At 38.5% G+C, this 18154-nt stretch overlaps 2 protein-coding genes and 1 long non-coding RNA gene across 19 annotated transcripts; 2 read left to right on the forward strand and 1 right to left on the reverse strand.

Moving 5' to 3' along the window:
• Nucleotides 1–97: 97 nt before the first annotated feature.
• LOC133724699 (uncharacterized) lies at nt 98–3703 on the forward strand. Its single transcript, XR_009853919.1, has 3 exons — nt 98–1639; nt 1721–2429; nt 2577–3703. It is a non-coding gene; the product is annotated as an uncharacterized LOC133724699 (long non-coding RNA).
• A 206-nt stretch (nt 3704–3909) lies between these two features.
• On the forward strand, nt 3910–11201 carry LOC133724692 (disease resistance protein Roq1-like). 9 transcript variants are annotated; one of them, XM_062151498.1, is made up of 14 exons: nt 3910–4753; nt 5013–6123; nt 6263–6547; nt 6654–7926; nt 8033–8151; nt 8309–8480; nt 8677–8754; nt 8837–8870; nt 8948–9045; nt 9265–9539; nt 9644–9713; nt 9845–9930; nt 10018–10220; nt 10373–11201. In XM_062151498.1, exons 1-4 carry the CDS (start codon nt 4248–4250, stop codon nt 7905–7907), a joined length of 3156 nt encoding a protein of 1051 aa, XP_062007482.1. In that variant the 5' UTR covers nt 3910–4247; the 3' UTR covers nt 7908–7926; nt 8033–8151; nt 8309–8480; nt 8677–8754; nt 8837–8870; nt 8948–9045; nt 9265–9539; nt 9644–9713; nt 9845–9930; nt 10018–10220; nt 10373–11201. The 9 variants fall into 9 exon arrangements, with proteins under 9 accessions (XP_062007482.1, XP_062007487.1, XP_062007485.1 ...); XM_062151503.1 differs by having other exon boundaries at nt 9304–9539; XM_062151501.1 differs by having other exon boundaries at nt 8948–9005.
• A 488-nt stretch (nt 11202–11689) lies between these two features.
• On the reverse strand, nt 11690–17779 carry LOC133724689 (pentatricopeptide repeat-containing protein At2g15630, mitochondrial-like). Of its 9 annotated transcripts, none has more exons than XM_062151483.1 (9): nt 16625–17779; nt 15837–15910; nt 14653–14693; nt 14231–14343; nt 13349–13744; nt 12592–12740; nt 12457–12513; nt 12092–12158; nt 11690–11992 (listed from the first exon to the last, which is right to left on the reverse strand). In XM_062151483.1, exons 1-4 carry the CDS (start codon nt 17318–17320, stop codon nt 14312–14314), a joined length of 843 nt encoding a protein of 280 aa, XP_062007467.1. In that variant the 5' UTR covers nt 17321–17779; the 3' UTR covers nt 11690–11992; nt 12092–12158; nt 12457–12513; nt 12592–12740; nt 13349–13744; nt 14231–14311. The 9 variants fall into 9 exon arrangements, with proteins under 9 accessions (XP_062007467.1, XP_062007466.1, XP_062007465.1 ...); XM_062151482.1 differs by having other exon boundaries at nt 13179–13744; XM_062151481.1 differs by having other exon boundaries at nt 13008–13744.
• Nucleotides 17780–18154: the final 375 nt, after the last annotated feature.

Consider the following 18154-nt stretch of genomic DNA (forward strand, 5'->3'; position numbering starts at 1 on the left):
AATGAAGAAGGCAATGTATTTCCATTTCCTTGATGAAGGAGCTGTGTGAATTATTTTGTGAATTGAGTAAGGATGCTTCAATCTATTTTGGTAAGGCTGAAAGCACAATGAACATCTCCTATAATTTATGTTCATTTGCATTTTTTCTCAGTTTCTCTGACATAGATTTGATACCAGCATCAAGGCTAGCTTTGAAATCTTCTTGCTCCCTATTCTGCTTTATCGTATATCGATTCTCATTTTATTTCTCACGAGTAAAATTTGCTTTCTATCAAGTCAATGAAATCGAATGGAGTTAATGAATATGCTGTCATTAATGAATTGCAGATTGTTACTAAAAAAATGTTCTTTTTTTTTTCTTGCTCTATTCAAGTCAGTTTCCTTTGAAGTATGAAGTGATTTCATCATTCAAGTGAAAGGAAGCAGATATTTGCTTCACAAGGTACACTCATAAAGTTCCTCACAGATTCCAATTGTCACAGGGTTTCCACTTCTGTCAAAGTGTTTAAGGCTGCAGACGCTCTGCAGTGGAGTTGAGGCATTCGAGCACGGCACAAAATTCTGCTATGGAATCAAAATTACCCTCAATGCCATTGTATAAAGCACGAAGAAATTCTACCCCGCGGCATCGCGCGGGTTCTCATTCCTAGTGAGAACAGAGAGGTGGTGTTTGGGGGTAAAGATGAAATATCCTCACTGAACAAGGATATAATTAAAGATGAAACTCGTGATGCTACACATGCTTCTAGTCGAGTGGGAAGCATGCTTATCCCATAAAATTAAAATCTTTTACCTGCACTGTGTTTGTTTTTCCTTTTCTCTGTAGTTTGTATATTTGCTGTTTCTATCTAGCCAAAAGTGCCAACCTTGGTATTACTCCTCACTTTTTTTGTTTTTTATTTATTTTTATATTTTTATATTTGGAATTAAAAACACAATTAAATGGTTAATTAAGTAGAAAAGATGGTTATGGAGTATTGGATGGCATCTAGTGCTAAACTAATAAGCATATTACGGGATTAAAAATATCCGTCACTGAGTTGAGAGGGAAGGATCGAGGAAGACAGTAGTTCTTTCTGTTGTCTGGTTCCAAGAACCTTCAGCTCCATGATAAGGAGCAATTATAATTCCAATGTTCCAGTGCAATAAGCCATTCAAGGGGTAGAAGGGGAAATACTTAATTGTGGAATACAAGGGGTGCAACAGTAGATCACTTTGTATTTGAAGGCTAACTTTCCTTGTCCAACCCTTCTATACTTGCATTTTGTTCTTCCCTCCATGATAAATTGTGGAATACTTGATTTAAATCAAGATTAAATTTGTGAAAACTTATTGGAATGTAGATTTTACATTAACAGGTGTATGACTTATTCCACTGAGAAAATAGAAAACGGGGATGGGGGAAAAGCTAGTTCTCTTGAAATGGGACATGATGAATATAACATTATTTTGTTAGACGAAGAGTAAATATTCTGCGTCAACGTTTAGACTATGAAGATACATAATTGCTCTTAAGTCGGTCTTGCCGCACCTTATCTGTGTATCTGTTGGTCTTTTTACTAGGTAAAAACCCTTATGCAATGTCTGTCTTAAGACGAGTTGAGATGAAACTAGATGGTCGAGATATATCCAACAACAGGTAACTGCTTCTTCTGGAGATCTTATTATGTTAGATTATTAGTAATAATTGATCTGATTGTGGACCTTTGTGTATTCTCAGAGAAATTAGTATCTCCGAACAAGTGGACTATCTACTTAAGCAAGCCACTAGTGTAGACAATCTTTGCAACATGTATGAAGGTTGGACACCATGGATTTGAACTTGTGAAGCTACTGCCTTCTATATGTATGAGGCGGATTAATTGAGAATGGGGTTGGTTACACCGGGCAAGGGATTAATTGCTTCAGCAATCCCGTCTCTTTTGGCATCATATCTCCTGATCATTTAAATGAGCAATGGTGATTATTTCATAAGAAATTGGCCGTCAATGTCTAATAGCTGCAGTTGTTGGTGATATCTGGTTCATTAGACCTTGCCTTTCTGCAATGGCCAGCTGTGTCTTTGGTGGAGGATAACTTGAAATTTTTCAAGTGTTATCTCCCTCTAAATTGTGGTGTCTTGGGTGAGATTATGCATGTCGCACGAGAAGTAGTCTCATGTGGAACACTGGAACTCGTGTTGGTTCGTATTTGGTGATTGCTAAGCAGTCTTCCCTGCTTTAATGCCCTATAAAGATGGTACAACTTCGCAGCCACCATTGTGGCAGATTGGCAGGAGAATGCCATGCGAAGCACTTTGAAGAAAATTTCAGATTTTAGCAGCGAGGTGGCCTGGTGTAACACAGTTGTCCGTCTGAGTTCAATTCTCAGTATCATGAGAAGCACTGCCACTGCCCACAAGGAGTCTGTATCACAAGTTTACTACCAATGTGAGTACAAGATTACTGTCTTCTTCTACTTTTTGTACTTGCATTTTCTGGCATTGCTCTTTTGTGTTCAATGGTAATACATCTTTAGCCAGGTTGTCCAGTTCTTTTGGCAATTACTGATATGAGGATGTCTTCCTCATTTTGTAGGCAATCAGCTCACTTTTGCACAGGTTGCATTTGGTTTAGAAGATCTTACCTCAGCATACAGGAATATCAGAAGTATCAAACATCCACAATATAGGAAATTCTTGATTTCGTCAATGACATCTGCCGACCACCTCTTCCTTTCTAGTCTGAGAATTTCTTTGTTTGATAATAAGTTAAGAATGTAGCATTCTTATTAAAGAGAGGTCAATTGCTAAATAAGGTTCTCTGTGATATACCTTTTACATTACAAATGATATTTAGTCTCGGGTAATGGGTATGTCCTAGGTAAATTGGTAAATCAAATTTGTTGGTCCAAAAAAATTCCTAGTCTTATTATAAAGGAATTTTTTTACAAGTCTTCGACTGGAGGGCAGTGAAGAAGTATAGCTTTCTTGGTAATGACTAATGGCCCAGTTTCTATCCATTCATTCTTAAAAAATGGTAATACCACTAGCTGGCTGTGGTTTCGGACTTTCTCGACTTTGGATAAGAAACAAGAAACTTGACACATCACGTAACCGACCAATGTGGTTGCTTGTTTCTATCAAAGCCAACAGGCATTTCTTCTTCAAGCGTGCCTGTACTGTGTGAAGCATTCTTATATAAATATCGACCATACCTTACCTAGTTCTTAACTTCAAAACAATCCCAAGTTTCAGAACAATATCTCACTCTCTAATTTCGGGAAGTACTTGAAGTTGAAGATTTCTCTATCTTTGATCTATACTTGTTGGAGATTTCGAGTCATGTCTGCGCTGGTGGAGATGTGGAGTAATGAGACCAAGGAGCAGAGCCAGAAGGATCAAACCCTTTCGTCGAATGCCTCGGCCTCATCAAGCACTAATGTTGGGGTTAACCAAGCGAAAGGAAGGATGAACTCGTCAACCTTGTTAGCTCCTGTTTTCGACAGAGTCGTGCGTGTCAACTCACTTTTGACACACTATTCGTCTGAAGCCTCAGTTTCCATGCTTCTAGAGTGGTTTAAGGGCTAAACGATGGGTACGTAGTTGTGTCAATTTATTTCTTGAGCTTTTTGCTTATTATCTTTTTCTTTGCTTGACTTTCAAATCAATGACAGTGCTAAGGTTTGTAACAATGAAAGTACATGTGGTAAATTTAAGACCCCATAGGACGTCTCAGTACGTGTACGTGATATTGTCGAATTATTGACTTGAGAAAACCATTCCGAACTGTGTAATTAAGCCAACACTAGCAAAAAATCTAACAAACAATTAAGCTAGCTAATTACTCGAATTATACAACTTCACTTGACAGAAAACAACAGTGTTGAGATAAGAAAAGTAAGGCAGAGGGGACCCAATGGTACATGGGAACGGGGAAAAAAAAGTTTGCAGCCATTCTTGACTTAGCTAATGTGAACGCTCATATGTATTCACACTGAAGTTTCCACTGATGTTCGGATGTTCCAGTGACTCGATTAGTTTCGTTGAAGGTAACAGGAAACTGCTCTGCACATTGCCAATCAAAAACCATCCTCCTGCAATCAAACCATCCTAAATACTTTCAATTCAGCCTCCTCACTCATCCTCCTGCAATCAAACACCATCGATCGATCTGCGCTGGTCCCTTCTTGGCCTGGTGGCCTTTGCTTTATTTGTGAAAATTACTAGGTCCAAGGATCAACCGGCATCACCAAACAACAAGAACAACATGGATATGAGCAAACCTCAATTCGGAGCCTCTTCCTCTTCTTCTTCTTCCAACCATTCATGCACATATGATGTTTTTCTGAGCTTCAGAGGTGCGGATACGCGCAACACTTTCACAGGCCATTTGTACAGCAATTTGGATAACAAGGGAATTGACACTTTCATAGATGATGGGCTTCCGAAAGGAGAAGATATATCACAAGAGCTTCTCGAATTAATTGAGAGATCAAAGATTTCCGTAGTTGTATTTTCTGCCAACTATGCATCTTCAAAGTGGTGCTTGGATGAACTTGTCAAGATCATTCAATGCAAAGAATCCAAGCACCAAATCGTTTACCCAATTTTCTACAAGGTAGATCCGTCGGAGATACGATACCAGAAGGGCCACGTTGGTGAGGCAATTGCTCGCCTTAGCAAACACAAGGATAACTTAGAGAAGGTGGAGAATTGGAAGGCAGCTCTTAGAAAAGCGGCAACTTTGTCTGGGTGGCCCATCTCGGATGGAGGGTACGTATTGCTCTATCTCAAGCATCTCAACTTTATAATGCAGATTTTAACATTCAACCATTAATAGATAGTTAACTTAATTAACAGATTACATAATGTTTAATCTTACCCATGCATCAATAGTTTCACTAACTAATGGACTAGAATTAGAGTATAATCTTGAATATGATTTAGTCCATCATTGATCCGTCCCCAAAAAAACTGAACATGTTGGAAAGTTTAAACTAATTATTTCATATGCATGCTTTTACATTTGCAGGCATGAAGCGAATGTCATTAATGAAATTGTTAAAGAGATATCAACCAAAATAATGAAATGTACCCCGTTAAATGTGGCAAAATATCCTGTTGGAATAGAATCTTGTGTAGAAGACATACGTAAGCAGTACTTACATGTAGGGCAAGACAATCGTCACATGGTAGGGATATGGGGAATTGGTGGAATAGGAAAGTCAACACTTGCAAAAGCTGTTTATAATTCAATTGGCCATGAGTTTGAACATGGCTGTTTCTTGAGTATTGGTAAAGAAGCATCATTTTCAGATGGAGGTCTTGTCCCGCTACAAAACGAATTTCTTTCTAAGATTATAGAGAGGAATCCACCTAAGGTGTTCAATGCTGATGAAGGAATCCGTGTGCTGGAGCAAAAACTACGCCAGAAAAGGGTTCTCTTAGTTCTTGATAATGTGAACCACTTGGATCAGTTAAAAGCACTTGCTGGAGAGTGTGATTGGTTTGGTCCAAGTAGTAGAATTATCATAACAACAAGAGATAAAAATTTGCTACATGCTCATGGATTCAATTCCAATTCAATATATGAGGTCAAGGAATTAAATCATCAAGATGCTTCAAAGCTCTTCAATTTAAATGCCTTCAAAAGTGATATATGTCCGGATGACTTTTTTGAACTTGCAACTGAGGTAATACATTATGCTAAAGGGATTCCATTAGTTTTGGAAGTTTTGGGGTCAGATCTATGTAGTAAAGATAAGGATGAGTGGAGAGATGCATTAGAGTATTACAGGAATTATCCTAACCAAGATGTTCAAAAAACTCTCCAAAGAAGTTACGATGGATTGCATGATAAGATACGAGAAGTTTTTCTTCATATTGCATGTTTCTTTAAATGTTACGAAAAAAGCTATGTGATTGATGTACTACAAAACTGTGACCTAAATCCCACGATTGCTCTCAAAGTCCTCGTAGAAAAGGCCTTAATAAAAATTGAGAAAGACAATAGGATTTGGATGCATGATCTTATAGAGGACATGGGAAAAGAAATTGTTCGGCAAGAGTCCCCTGATGAGATAGGAAAACGCAGTAGACTGTGGCTTTACGAGAATGTTCGCGAGGTCCTTGAGGAAAACACAGTAAGTGATATTTAAAATTATTTAGCTTTATGATATTTAATACATCCTTGCTTATAAATTCTTGAAGAATTTTAGAATTTAATGCAAATATTTATTATGAGAAGAAATTGCTTAATTTGACGCAATTGTTGTTTATTAGGGAACGGATAAAATTAAAGCCATCATGCCGGGAAGCGGAGTTTGGAATTCACAAAAGATACAGTTGAACGGCGGAAGCTTCACAAACTTGAAAAATCTTCAAATTTTTGAAGTCCGTGGTTGGAAACTTGATGGAGAGAGCGTGGATTATCTCTCCAACCAGTTGAGGGTCCTTGACTGGCCTGGTTGTTCATTACGATCGCTGCCAACGAATTTTAATCCGAAGAAACTTGGTATGCTGCGAATGGGTGGTCCCTGCACGACTCCTCTGGGATTGAAATTGAAGGTATTCGAAAGAAAGAATTCGATCGTTTTTTACACATATTATAACTTTATCATTTCAACCTTTTTTTTTTAATTTTAGTTTTTTTATTTCTCTTTCTCCCAAACAGGAAATGCCACACTTGAAATCTATCACATTGTGTGACTGTGATGGTCTAACCAGAATTCCCGACTTGTCTGGATTAACATGCTTAAAGGAGCTGGACCTGGCTCTCTGTAAAGATTTAGTTGAAGTTGACCCTTCGGTTGGCCGTCTCGATAAGCTCGTCTATTTGAGACTCAGCTATTGTAAAAAGCTCCAGAGGTTTCCGAAGGTGATCAACTTGAAATCTTTGGAAACTCTGAATCTCTCGTATTGCCCGCTTGAGTTCTTCCCCGAAATTGAGGGAGACATGAGGTCTTTGAAATACCTGGATCTAAGTGAGACTGCCATCAAAGAGTTACCTTGCTCAGTTGGAAATCTCACTGGCCTTGAATACTTGTCTCTAGGGGGCTGTGATAATCTTACAAATGTACCATCGAGCATTTTCTATGGATTGCAACGTCTGGAGGATCTTGATCTACAGGAGTGCTCTAACCTTGTTACATTTCCAACAAAGTCAGAATCACTTCCTCCACCGGTCTTTTCAACTAACCTCACTTCCAGATTACAAGTTCGTCTGGACTATTGCTACTCGCTTAAAGAAATTTCAGAATTTCCACTAGAAATAGATTTCTTATCTGTGAGTGGTTGTGAGTCATTGAAAAGAATTTCAAAGCTGTCAAATATTTTGGAGGGGAAAGATTCAAAAATGTTCGGCGACTTGTACTTGACTTCCTGCCGGAGACTCCGCGACAATCTGGCTCTGGCCATGAAGAGAACCAAAAAATTGATGAGAGAGGCAGACAAATTGACGGCTCTGTTGAGACTATTTTTCTCTTTTGCGAAATCTGAAGAATTCCAAGTAGAATTTCCTGCAGGAGCTCCGATTCCAAACTGGTTCACCTGCCGTCAGGATGTGAAATTGCATTGGGATGTGAAGGGTCAAGAGCATGAGTTTTGCATTGAACTTCCTCAAAACTTCAATTGGGACAACAAAGGGTTGGCTCTCTGTATTCAATCGGATTCTGATGGCGTCGCTCATTTTGTTTACATCAATGGAATAAAGTTTGAGGAGAGATTAACCGTGGGTTCGCATGAAGTGTGGGTGCATTATATTCCATTCGTTACAGTAAGAAAGAGGTTGAGTGAAAGTGGGATGCCGCAACCTGATATGTTTCGAGTTATGTTTCGTGTTGAAGAATATCTTGTGGGTATTATGGGTATTGAGGCGAGCTGGGGAGTCCACCTGATCGAAGATTTGGAAGGAGAAGGTCGACGATAGTCCAGCTGACTTCCAGCAGGTTCATTATCTTTTTCTTTTTGTGTGTTCTGAGGCTTCTTTTATAGCCTACTATCATTCTCAAAATCAATATCATATTTGAATCAGAAACGCATTCTGTTGTCCAGGTATGCTGATTCTGCTGCCACTGAGGATGACATTCACACACCCGAGTTACAAAACACTTACCTCGGAAGAACTACGTCTTTAAAAGCATGATGCTCAATCATCATAACACAGTGTTAAAGTAGGTTTTCCCTGTCTTTGAGATAATGGCACATGCATATGGTGTATATATATCATATATTGTTTCTAGTTCTGAACTTGCCCATGTGTAGTAGAACAGAACTAGTCTAGGTTGAACACTAAAACTTTTATGAATTTCCTCGACTTACTTCCTTCAGGAGTGTTCAATTTAGAGGAAATGGTCGAGTGAGTCTTTGGAATCAAACCTCGAGAGCATGATCAATGGAGTTGATAAGACCTACACCGAGGGCATCTATGTCTGAATTCCTTGTCTGTTCCAGAGCAGTAAAGACGCACACATTGATCAATATTTCAGAAATAAAAGGCCAGGTACACAAAAGGCCTTACACTTGAGCTGATCTTTTGGTTGAAATCACGTTTTAGCTTGGCTTAATTTAGATCTGCTAGTAACATCCAATAAGTGGGCTGCTTATAAATTGCTCGAGATTGTATTTGGTAATTGGACCTACTCTGCACTCATGTTTGTAGCCTTTGATTTTTGATTGTTTCTTTTTTTTTTTTGTAGGTAAAAATCCTTATCCAATGTCTGTATTAAGTTGAGTTGCGAAGGAACTCGATGCTCCAGATATGGCTGATACAACCGGTAATTGCTTTTTTTGGGTGAATTAGTTAGCTAGTTGCTAATAATGGATTTTATTAACAATGGAACTTTTGTGTGTATTCAGAGCAAGTGGATTATGTACTTCATTAGTAAGCAAGGTTGGGTATACCATGGATTTCATTCAGTTTTTCCATGCATAGTCAGACACACCTCAAGAGGGTTTGTCTCTTTGCAGCTTTGGTAGCACAGTGAATTCCGGTCCTGTTCTCCAGTCAATTGTCACTATCCCATTTGTGAGTGTAATGGATTCTGTTTCACAAGTTTACTTCCAATGTGAGTGCACAGTTGGTCTTTGCTCTGTTTATCTTTAAAAATAATACTGGGGAAGAAAAATTTGCCAACTAAAGGCAGCCTTTGTTCAACCAGGTTTTCCAGACCTTCTGGGTTCTGATGTCTACCTGAAATTAGTTCAGCACGCTTTTCGCTTGTTTTCATTTTCTTTTAGTATAGGAAATAATGTTTGTGAGTTAATTTACCTTTGTTACTGTGAAGTTCTTGATGAATAATCTGATTAAGATTTGAGGAAAACAGCATTTGGGCCTCCTAAGAAGAAGGCAATACATGCCTGTTGCAAGTTTGAGTCATCCTCGATAAAAAGGTTCAAAGGGGTAGAAGAGTTGAGGACAACAGCATGTGGGCCTCTTAAAAATGTCTGCCCAGATTGAGGAGGACATTGATGCAGAAGAGTTGCAGGCGGGTGGAAGCATTTCACCTAGAGCTTATATTGGAACAACTTGGTGATCGATCAACATATAGAAGATGCTGAGGTGAACTGTATATTCCCTTTGAATTAACAATTAGAGATGGTTTATGAGTTGCTATCATCTGATTAATTATGACTAAATTCTTATCTTTATCTATGCTAGTACAGATTTTTAAGGGCCCAGCAAGTGTAGGGTGATATGCTCAACTTGAGGAAGGAATTTTTCTGTTCAACTGTGGTACAGACTTCTCTGTTTATTTTGTAGACAGACTGATCTAATCATTGGGATGCCAAACTGATCGAGATTTAATTAGTTTAGTACTGGGTTCTACTCTACACTCATCTTTGCAACTCTTGATATTTGACAAGGTGAAAATCAGCAATGCTATCGTCTTAAGGCAAGCTAAGATGAATCTAGAGATCTGGTCGAGACAATAATGAGTCACTGAGTTTAGGTAACTTCTTTTTCTAGGAGCTACTAGTGCAGACAATCTTTGCAATATGTATTAAAGGTTGGTCTTATGGGATTTGAATTTTTGAAGGTGCTGTCTCCTAATTACATGCGCGCAATGATCTATGGCTCTATGCAGAATGCATTGTAAAGTTCTTGCAAGAAGATTTTGGATTCTTGGTAGCAGCCTTGCATGGTGTATTACATCCCTACTTTTCCGGTCAGTTCTCAGCATTACCAGAAGCAGTCTGGAAATGCCAACATGGATCCTGCATCGTGCATCTGAATACCAATGTGAGTGCACTGTTTTTCTTTGTTCTGTTGCAGTTTGTCATTGCAATTCTTTCTTCCACAATTACTGTAGGTGTTTGACAGTATATATGTTCAGCAAAGTTGTCCAGTCCTTTTGGCAATTGTTGATTTTTGCTGTCTACCTCATTGTGTAGGCAATCAGTTCGATTTTGCACAGCTGGTGTCTTAGAGAGACCATGATCCTACCTCTGCAGTAGGAATACGAGACCTGCATGACTACTTTATATACTCAATGTACCCCCAAATCTCCAACACAAATTGTCCCAACTGGTGCAAGGTTAACAACTGACAGAATGTTGCAGCTCTGTCTGGAAGAATTGGTGCGGGAGAATATTATGATGGAGTTTAGCAACTGGATCAAAGGTTTTTCTGTAAGCCTTGCTCTTGGTACAATCATGAAAGCTGAAGTCTAGGTTTATTCAAGGGTCTTCTTATTCCAGCTTAGTTAATCTGCAAAGAGCCTATTCTGTGACACTAGCTGGGACATCTCAGTGAGTCATGTCTAGGTACAAGGAAGTTGATGAAACAGCAGATAACTTGCCAAGCTCGAGCATCCTTAGCCATTGATTTGGAACTTTTGGCTAACGAAGTCTTGGATTTGTAAAGACTGGCGTTATGCAATATTGCAAATGCAATGCTAGTTTCTTTCACGCTTCGGTGCCAGACTTCAAAAAGAAAGAAAGAAAAAAGGAATTGCACCATATGTAGTTGAATTTCAGATACTTACAGCTTTGTGTGCCCCATGAACCGTTTTTGGCATGGGAAACTGATTTCTTTCTCTCCCTTCAAAATTTTTAGTTGTATTTTTGTAGTACATTTAGTTTTTATTTTTTTTTAACTCTTCTGTTCTAAGAGTAGTCTCATTTTTCCTTGATCGTTGTTGATCAAGTTTGGGAGCTATCTTTCCTTCATTGTAAGTTTGGATTCAGTTATTCCATCTTCTTGGGCTTGCTCTTTGTCTAAGTCCGGTATCCCAAAACAAAAACAAAAACAAAAAAAAAGAATTAGCACCACCTCACTAAACCTCCGAAGTTGAAACACAGCCGGCTAAAAGAATTACCCCCAGATCAGATGCATATATTTGTAATACCATTTGCTTCTTGTGGTTTTAGAAGTTTCTTGTTGTTACGGCGAGACAAAAAGTGAACATTCTTCTCAAAAACTGACCATTGTAGCTCTGCTTTTTTGTATCAAAAGCTCACAGATATACGTATCAAGTATTATTACAGTCGCACCTTACGAAAGTTCACATCTTTCAAAATATCCGACCTCCAGATCTTCTAAATATCCTTCATTGAAAGACAAAAGAATCCCTTCAAAATATTCCCGTCTAATTTCAGAAGCACTAGCGAGTCAGCCCGCGCCATGCTGCGGGTTTGTTATTTTTCTGAATTTTATACATAATAGAGTAACAATCATAATCCAAAAAGCGTTAGCTGAAGGGTTTAAAACATCATCTGAAGCAGAAAATCAACTAATAGCTCTAGCATACACGGCTGAATCTATTTAAGATTGCCAGCCACGGGGCCAACAAGAAGCAGATTCTAATATGTCACACAAACTCTTACAGTCCAATGTCTCAAAAGGAAACTAAATCAGCGAACTTGACATATATACTACTACCAATGCTATTTGACAACGTTCATAACAGTACATTTAAACATTACTTGACCATATATATGCATAATAACATAAATCCACTCCATTCTTCAGCATTTAGTGGTCTTCAGTCCTAGCAAATGATACTCAATCTCCTGGTTTCAACAAAAGCAAAGCATCAAGGACTGAGGAAATCATGCATTTTATAATTGATTCAACCAAATTGAAGCTACAACGGATGATGGAAAACTAACCTCTTCCTCTTCCTCTTCTTCTAACCTCTCTCTCCATCTTCTTTAGAAACATGTCAGGCTTCAAAATCTGAAAGAACACAGCTTTAAAAGGTCTCAGCCAATCACGCAGCTAGTAGTAACTATTTGATGTACTGGGGCAATTATCATACGTTCATGAAGTTTATTAGATGTCCCTTTTAAGATTGTTCAGAAATCATAAGATTAATTATTCAGTTTGATAGCCACATTCTTTCTAGTACTGCAAACATCAAAACATAAGCATAAGAGTAAAAAGCCACATTTTTTTCTGGTAAGATTCAGCCCCAATTATTCAGTTTCAGTTATTCAATAAAATATGAAAGAAAGAAATACAGTATTATTATTACCTCTATTGCAATAATCCATTGGGAGCAATTTGATCCATATATACCACAACGATCTCCCTGCAAGCATTGAAACATATAAAAATCCAATATTTTTCCCGTTGTTTACAAATGTGAGTAACTAGGGACTTGACTTACAGGACACAGAACACACATGTTCTTCTGAGGTTTGAGTATCAACTGGTTCATACATAGGCAACACGGCTACGTAGGTCTTTCCACAACCAGTTTCCAGATAGACAATTATGTTCTCCTCCAAAGCTTTCATACACAGTTCCAATTGATACCTTCAAAGCCAACGCATAAAAATCAATAAACAATTCAAAAAGACTCCACCTTTACTTCCATTTTCAGTAATCAAATTCCAAATGAACCCAACCCAATATCCAATTAATTGAGCCACACTTTTTGTCAATATCTAGTACCAGCTGTCCAGTGTGAATATAAAGTTCCAAATGATACCAAATCCTATCAGCATGCAATGTATATTCGTTCTCTTTGAACCATTTTGGCCCTTGAAATCAGGCATGACCGGGTTTTGCAACTAAAAGTACCTCCTCCTCATTGCCATAGAGTGGAGCCCAATCAATATGCCCATATCCTGCCCGCAATTAGAAGAATCACAAAAAGACTGAAATTTGATCTCAATTGGGTACAAAATTCAACAATCCTAAGGTTATTTTCTTCAATCTTTGAGAAGATTGAGTAAAAGGGGAAAGGAAAACCTTGATGGCAGCGGCAGCGTCACTGACCAAGCCAGGGCTGGACTGCGAAGTTCCTAAGCCCAAAGAAGGCATCTTAGCTCCGGTTTTCAGAGCAAGAGAGAATTATGAAACTCTGGTAGAGCGAAAGGGAAGAAAAAAATGGGGCGCAGACTGAGGATCGCCTCTTATACCTAGGGGAATGGCATGGGGACTCTGCTACAGGCCTTTCAACTGCATCGGACGATCATTCCAATCTGAAGCCAGTGGTGCACTCCTGTCAACTGAATGCTAAGGAGCTGCAGATAATGCAGGTTGTCCTTTAGCAACGCATAACTTTGAAGCATAGGTCTGCTTCTGGGGCTCTTAAATATGTTCCTCAACAGATGAAGGCAGGTGATCTTGTACAACATTCATTGCACTTTCAAATGAACCGGTTCTGCAGAAGGATCCTCCATGATATACTTAGATTCGACAACCTACGGCAATCTTTGCTCTGCATAGCTATAGTTGTCAACTGGACCATTTCCATTAGCATCAGGCACCACAGTCTCTAGTATGAGTTTCTCTACTCATCATAGAATTAGCCACTGCAAAAGCATGAGTATCATAAAATGATCAGTAAATGGAAAACACTAAATTTTACATTGTTGAAATGAAAGCTCGTCTACTCATCACAAATCAAGTTGCTAAGAACTTGGGAGAAAAAAAATGCCATTTTAACCAAAAATAGCTCAAAAGAGACCAAAAGAAAAAGGCATTGAGGGCTTTTTCTTATGAGACCATAAGCAAGTATGAACATAACAAAACCATAACAGTAACTGAAGCAACTGAATGTTGTGCATTATGAACCCCACCACTAGCAGTAACACTGAGGACTAAAGCAACTGAATGTTGTGCATTATGATCCCCACTACTAACAGTAACATCAAAACCCTTTATATCCCTTCGTATAAAAAATAAATAAATAAATAAACCTTTATTTCCCAATCTATCTAGAGACAGCAATATCAGAGTGCACCGAAACAAATGCATATAACAAATTCCAAGCATCAACAGCCATTTACAGAACTCACATCTTGAGACATTTGAGTAACACTATCTGCCAAGCTTGAAGCCAGCTCTTGTCGGAGAACTCCACTTAATCCAAAGAGGCTCTACACTTCGGAAGCAGCAATTCTCCACGAACCTAAAGCAACCAGACACACAATTCAAATATTCGATCCAAAAACTCCTCCATACATGTAAACACAATCACAATCTTATTGATAAAGAAAAAACCAAAGGCATTCTGAGCTTCTTTGCAACCAGATTATACAAGAAACACAGTAAATTATGAGCAAATTGAACAAAACACATCAAAACTATCAACCCTAATCAAGCTTCAAAGTTGTTAACATCTATATAATTGTTTTCAATCATAGACCCATATCAATTTTCATACTTAATTAAAAGTCGGAAGTTAATTGATACCATAGAAAAAATCAAAATTTCTTACCCAAGGTGGTGTTCTTTGTCAAGCCTCCGATGAATATCTTTCTGCACAAAAAGAATGATGGAGCAAATTGGATCATTCACAAAGAAAATAGTAAAGCACCAACCTTGCCGCATAGCAAACACTATGAGCTGCAATAACCAATGGTAATGCTCTTCAAGACCAACATGGTCAGTGGAGTGGAAATGGAGAAGGAAAAGCTCTTGGCAGAAAACAGAGGCCGTAAGCAATCCAACAACCCCAGATATGATTTGAAACGAGTTAATAAACTCAGCTGAAAGTGTAAACCCTGCAAATATGGCAAGGTGGAGGAACATGGTTGCATGCTCCAAATTATGGAGCTTGAAGGAGAAGTTAAGAAACGGGAAGTCTAGAACTTGCATAATAATTGCAAATACAGAGAAAGATAAGATGAAAATGAGTTCAAGGTGTTTAATTTTGGGAAAAGGGCAGTTCAATGGGTACCAAAACCTTACTCTAAAGTTACTAGGGCCTTTGAGAAAATAAGATCTGATAGTGTTGACGGTGTGCCATAAACCAAGAAGGGTGAGGGCAAAGCCAGGTACTATGTGCCCAATGAATGTGCCCATCGCAAGCTTTTCTCCACAGATCAGGGTTACTGGTACATGATCTGGAGATGCTTAATTCACAATCCCCGAATAAAGCTTAAATACATGAAGCCATTGCAGTGGCACTGAATGCTAAAAGCAGAAAACGTACATTCTGGTAATTTTTCAAAGCATTTGGTGCCTGATGCATGTATTTTCACACACATAATTGCACAAGACGACACTCAGCTATAAGTGACACTCCAAACAATGGATATCCTAAATGGAAGTGTCCCCTGACGAAGAAGATTAATGGTGTTACTGTTACTTTCAACTGTCAAGGCCATTAAATGGAGTTGTTTGGATTCCAGGCTGATTAATTTAATTTGTTTCCTATTATAACTTGGTTTTCTTTTCAAGCATGTAGACTATCCTCGATCTTTAGGAATTAGAGTTCCTGACTCTTCAACGGTGTAAGGACTATAGGAGTGCAAGTAGTGGAGAGTGAAGCTGTTTCAATATATGAGTGTGGCAAATACGATGTTCCCACTTGTTCGCGATATTTCATTATCTCGTGGACTTATTCAACAAAACAATAGTATAGTGATGGTAAAAGTCGTAAGATTCCCGGCATATTACCTTGCCACGAAATGAGTGTACCATAGATGATTGATTTCCGAGTCCAAATCACAATAAGCTAAACTACTTGGCACCTGAAAAAACAAAAAAATTTAAATATTGAGAGCATTATCGTTGAAAAAGTCGGGACAATTAAGAAAGCTGAACTAAAATCACGTTATTGAGTTCATTTTTAATAATGTTAAATTGTTAATGCTTGCATACATCCTTGATCCTAGTTCTTTTTATTGTTGGAAATGTTAGGATTCCCCTGTTTTTACCAGGTGACCATCTGGAGGCAATTAGAAATCATGATTGTCATTGAAATAGTTTAATTTGTTTCAAGTTATAACTTGATTCAGTCAATTTAAAGTAGTCTGACAAGAGTCATATACTCATCGCAATTAATCCAGATTATATTCTTTTTGAAGCAGTTATGTGTTATTAGAGTTAGAACTGAAAGGAAACAACTGACTGGATATGCCTGCTCTAAAGCATGTATCAAGATCTATAAAAGCTATTGAACTACAATTAAATAGCAAAAACACATTTACTGCAGAAAATGGCAGATTCTCCGGTTGTAATTAACTTGGTAAAATTACTGTCTTTATGGAGATTACCTTATTTTCATCAATTCCAATCATATGAAAACTCAAGTATAATGTGTGTACATGGTGTAGCTCAGTGCCAACAAAGAAATAAAGAACTACACAGAAGTGGTTACATAATCTTACAGTAAGACGTTCTGCATAAACCCGATCAGTTCATTCTGAATCAAGTTCAACAATACAATTGAATGCGATAGGTACCTGAGCTGAGCCATTAATAAGGATATTATACGTAATGGCATCAGGAACCATTCCCTTCTCTTCCATTTCTCTAACCATACAATCAGCTTCACTCGCCCTACCTTCCATAAACAATCCATGAATCAACAAATTGTACGTTGACACCGTCGGCATTATACCCTTCTTCACCATCTCATCTCTATAACCGAAAGCCCTGTCCAGGTCACCCTTATTGCAATAACCATCAATCAGGGTGTTATAAGTAACAGCACTCGGAAGCAGCCCAATTTCCAGCATTTTATCAAAAAGACCAGACGCTTCATCAAGCCTTCTCTCCTTACACATCCCACTAATAAGCAATCCATACGTGTAAGAATCCGGCTGAACTCCTCTCCCTTTCATAGCACCAAAAATCATCTGAGCCCCTCCAACTCTGCCTCTCAAACAAAACCCATGAATGATAGTATTATAAGTAACAACAGTAGGCTTAGTCCCCAAAATCTCCATAAACCCAAGAAACTCCTTTGCCTTGTTCAATTTGCCTTCTTTGCACAACACATTAATCATGATGTTAAAAGTACAAACACTGGACTTGATCTTCAACCCAAACATCTCATCATACAAAACCCAAGCCCTCTCGGTTCGATTCAATTTCGAAAACAAACTCAACAATTCATTACAAGTCTCAGTCTTAGGCATAACATTTCCACTCGTCATCAAGTTAAAGCACTCAAAAGCCTCATCGGCACTCTTCAATTCACAGCAAGCACTTACCAGCAAGTCTAAAACGACGCCGCTTTGCGCACTCAAGCACACTCGGGCACGAGCCAGCGAGTCGAAAACGTCTCAGATCGGAGCAATGCCGCTGCCGAGGCATTGGGTTTGGATTTCGAGGCGGGCAAAGTCGACGTGGGATGTGAATTGATGGACAAGGTGAGGGATTTGGTGGAGATGGAAGAGGGTTTGGGAGGTTGGGCGGAAGGTGTTGAATGAAATGGCAGTGAGAAGTTTGGATGGAGTTGAGGAGAGAGTGGTGGGTGATGGGTGGAGAGTCTGGTTCGGTGAGTGAAGAAATAGATTGGGTTGTGAGGAAAATGGGTGTGAGATTTTGGGGTTTAAGGGTCTGAGGGTTTTGGAGTCTGTAAGATTTTGTGAACGGGAGAGTAGAGTAATGAGGATTTGATTGAGGAGATGTGTAGGAAAGGGGGTTTATGGGCTTATGGCTCCATAGAGGTGATTTTTTTATTTTTTTATATTTAGAATACAAAAGTAAGACATCGTTTAATTTTAATTTATGACGTGAATACTAATTGTGAAAGCAGTGTCCATCGATCTTTCAAACATTTAGAACTAAAACTAAATTTGAGAAAAAAAGTTACAAGAAGAAATTGTGATCGCCGATCTTTCATATCATTCGTTGCCAAGTCTTTTTTTGCATTACATTGGAAGAAAATCGAATCCCCACTCCAACGAACTCCTATTCTAGCTTAATTCTAAGCTAATGAAGTACAAATGTCCCAACCAGTTTCACCACCAACCAAAAATGTGAGT

The sequence above is a fragment of the Rosa rugosa genome, chromosome 1 (assembly GCF_958449725.1).
Source record: "Rosa rugosa chromosome 1, drRosRugo1.1, whole genome shotgun sequence".
NCBI lineage: Eukaryota > Viridiplantae > Streptophyta > Magnoliopsida > Rosales > Rosaceae > Rosa > Rosa rugosa.

Coding starts and splice junctions, on each gene's coding strand:
- LOC133724692 (XM_062151497.1), top strand. CDS start 4,248: ATGGATATGAGCAAACCTCAATTCGGAGCCTCTTCCTCTTCTTCTTCT. Junction 6,124..6,262: donor AGGTCCTTGAGGAAAACACA/GTAAGTGATATT, acceptor GTTGTTTATTAG/GGAACGGATAAAATTAAAGC. Junction 6,548..6,653: donor CTCTGGGATTGAAATTGAAG/GTATTCGAAAGA, acceptor TCTCCCAAACAG/GAAATGCCACACTTGAAATC.
- LOC133724689 (XM_062151483.1), bottom strand. CDS start 17,320: ATGACGAGTGGAAATGTTATGCCTAAGACTGAGACTTGTAATGAATTG. Junction 15,911..16,624: donor TTATTAATGGCTCAGCTCAG/GTACCTATCGCA, acceptor TTGTTTTTTCAG/GTGCCAAGTAGTTTAGCTTA. Junction 14,344..14,652: donor GACAAAGAACACCACCTTGG/GTAAGAAATTTT, acceptor TGGTTGCTTTAG/GTTCGTGGAGAATTGCTGCT.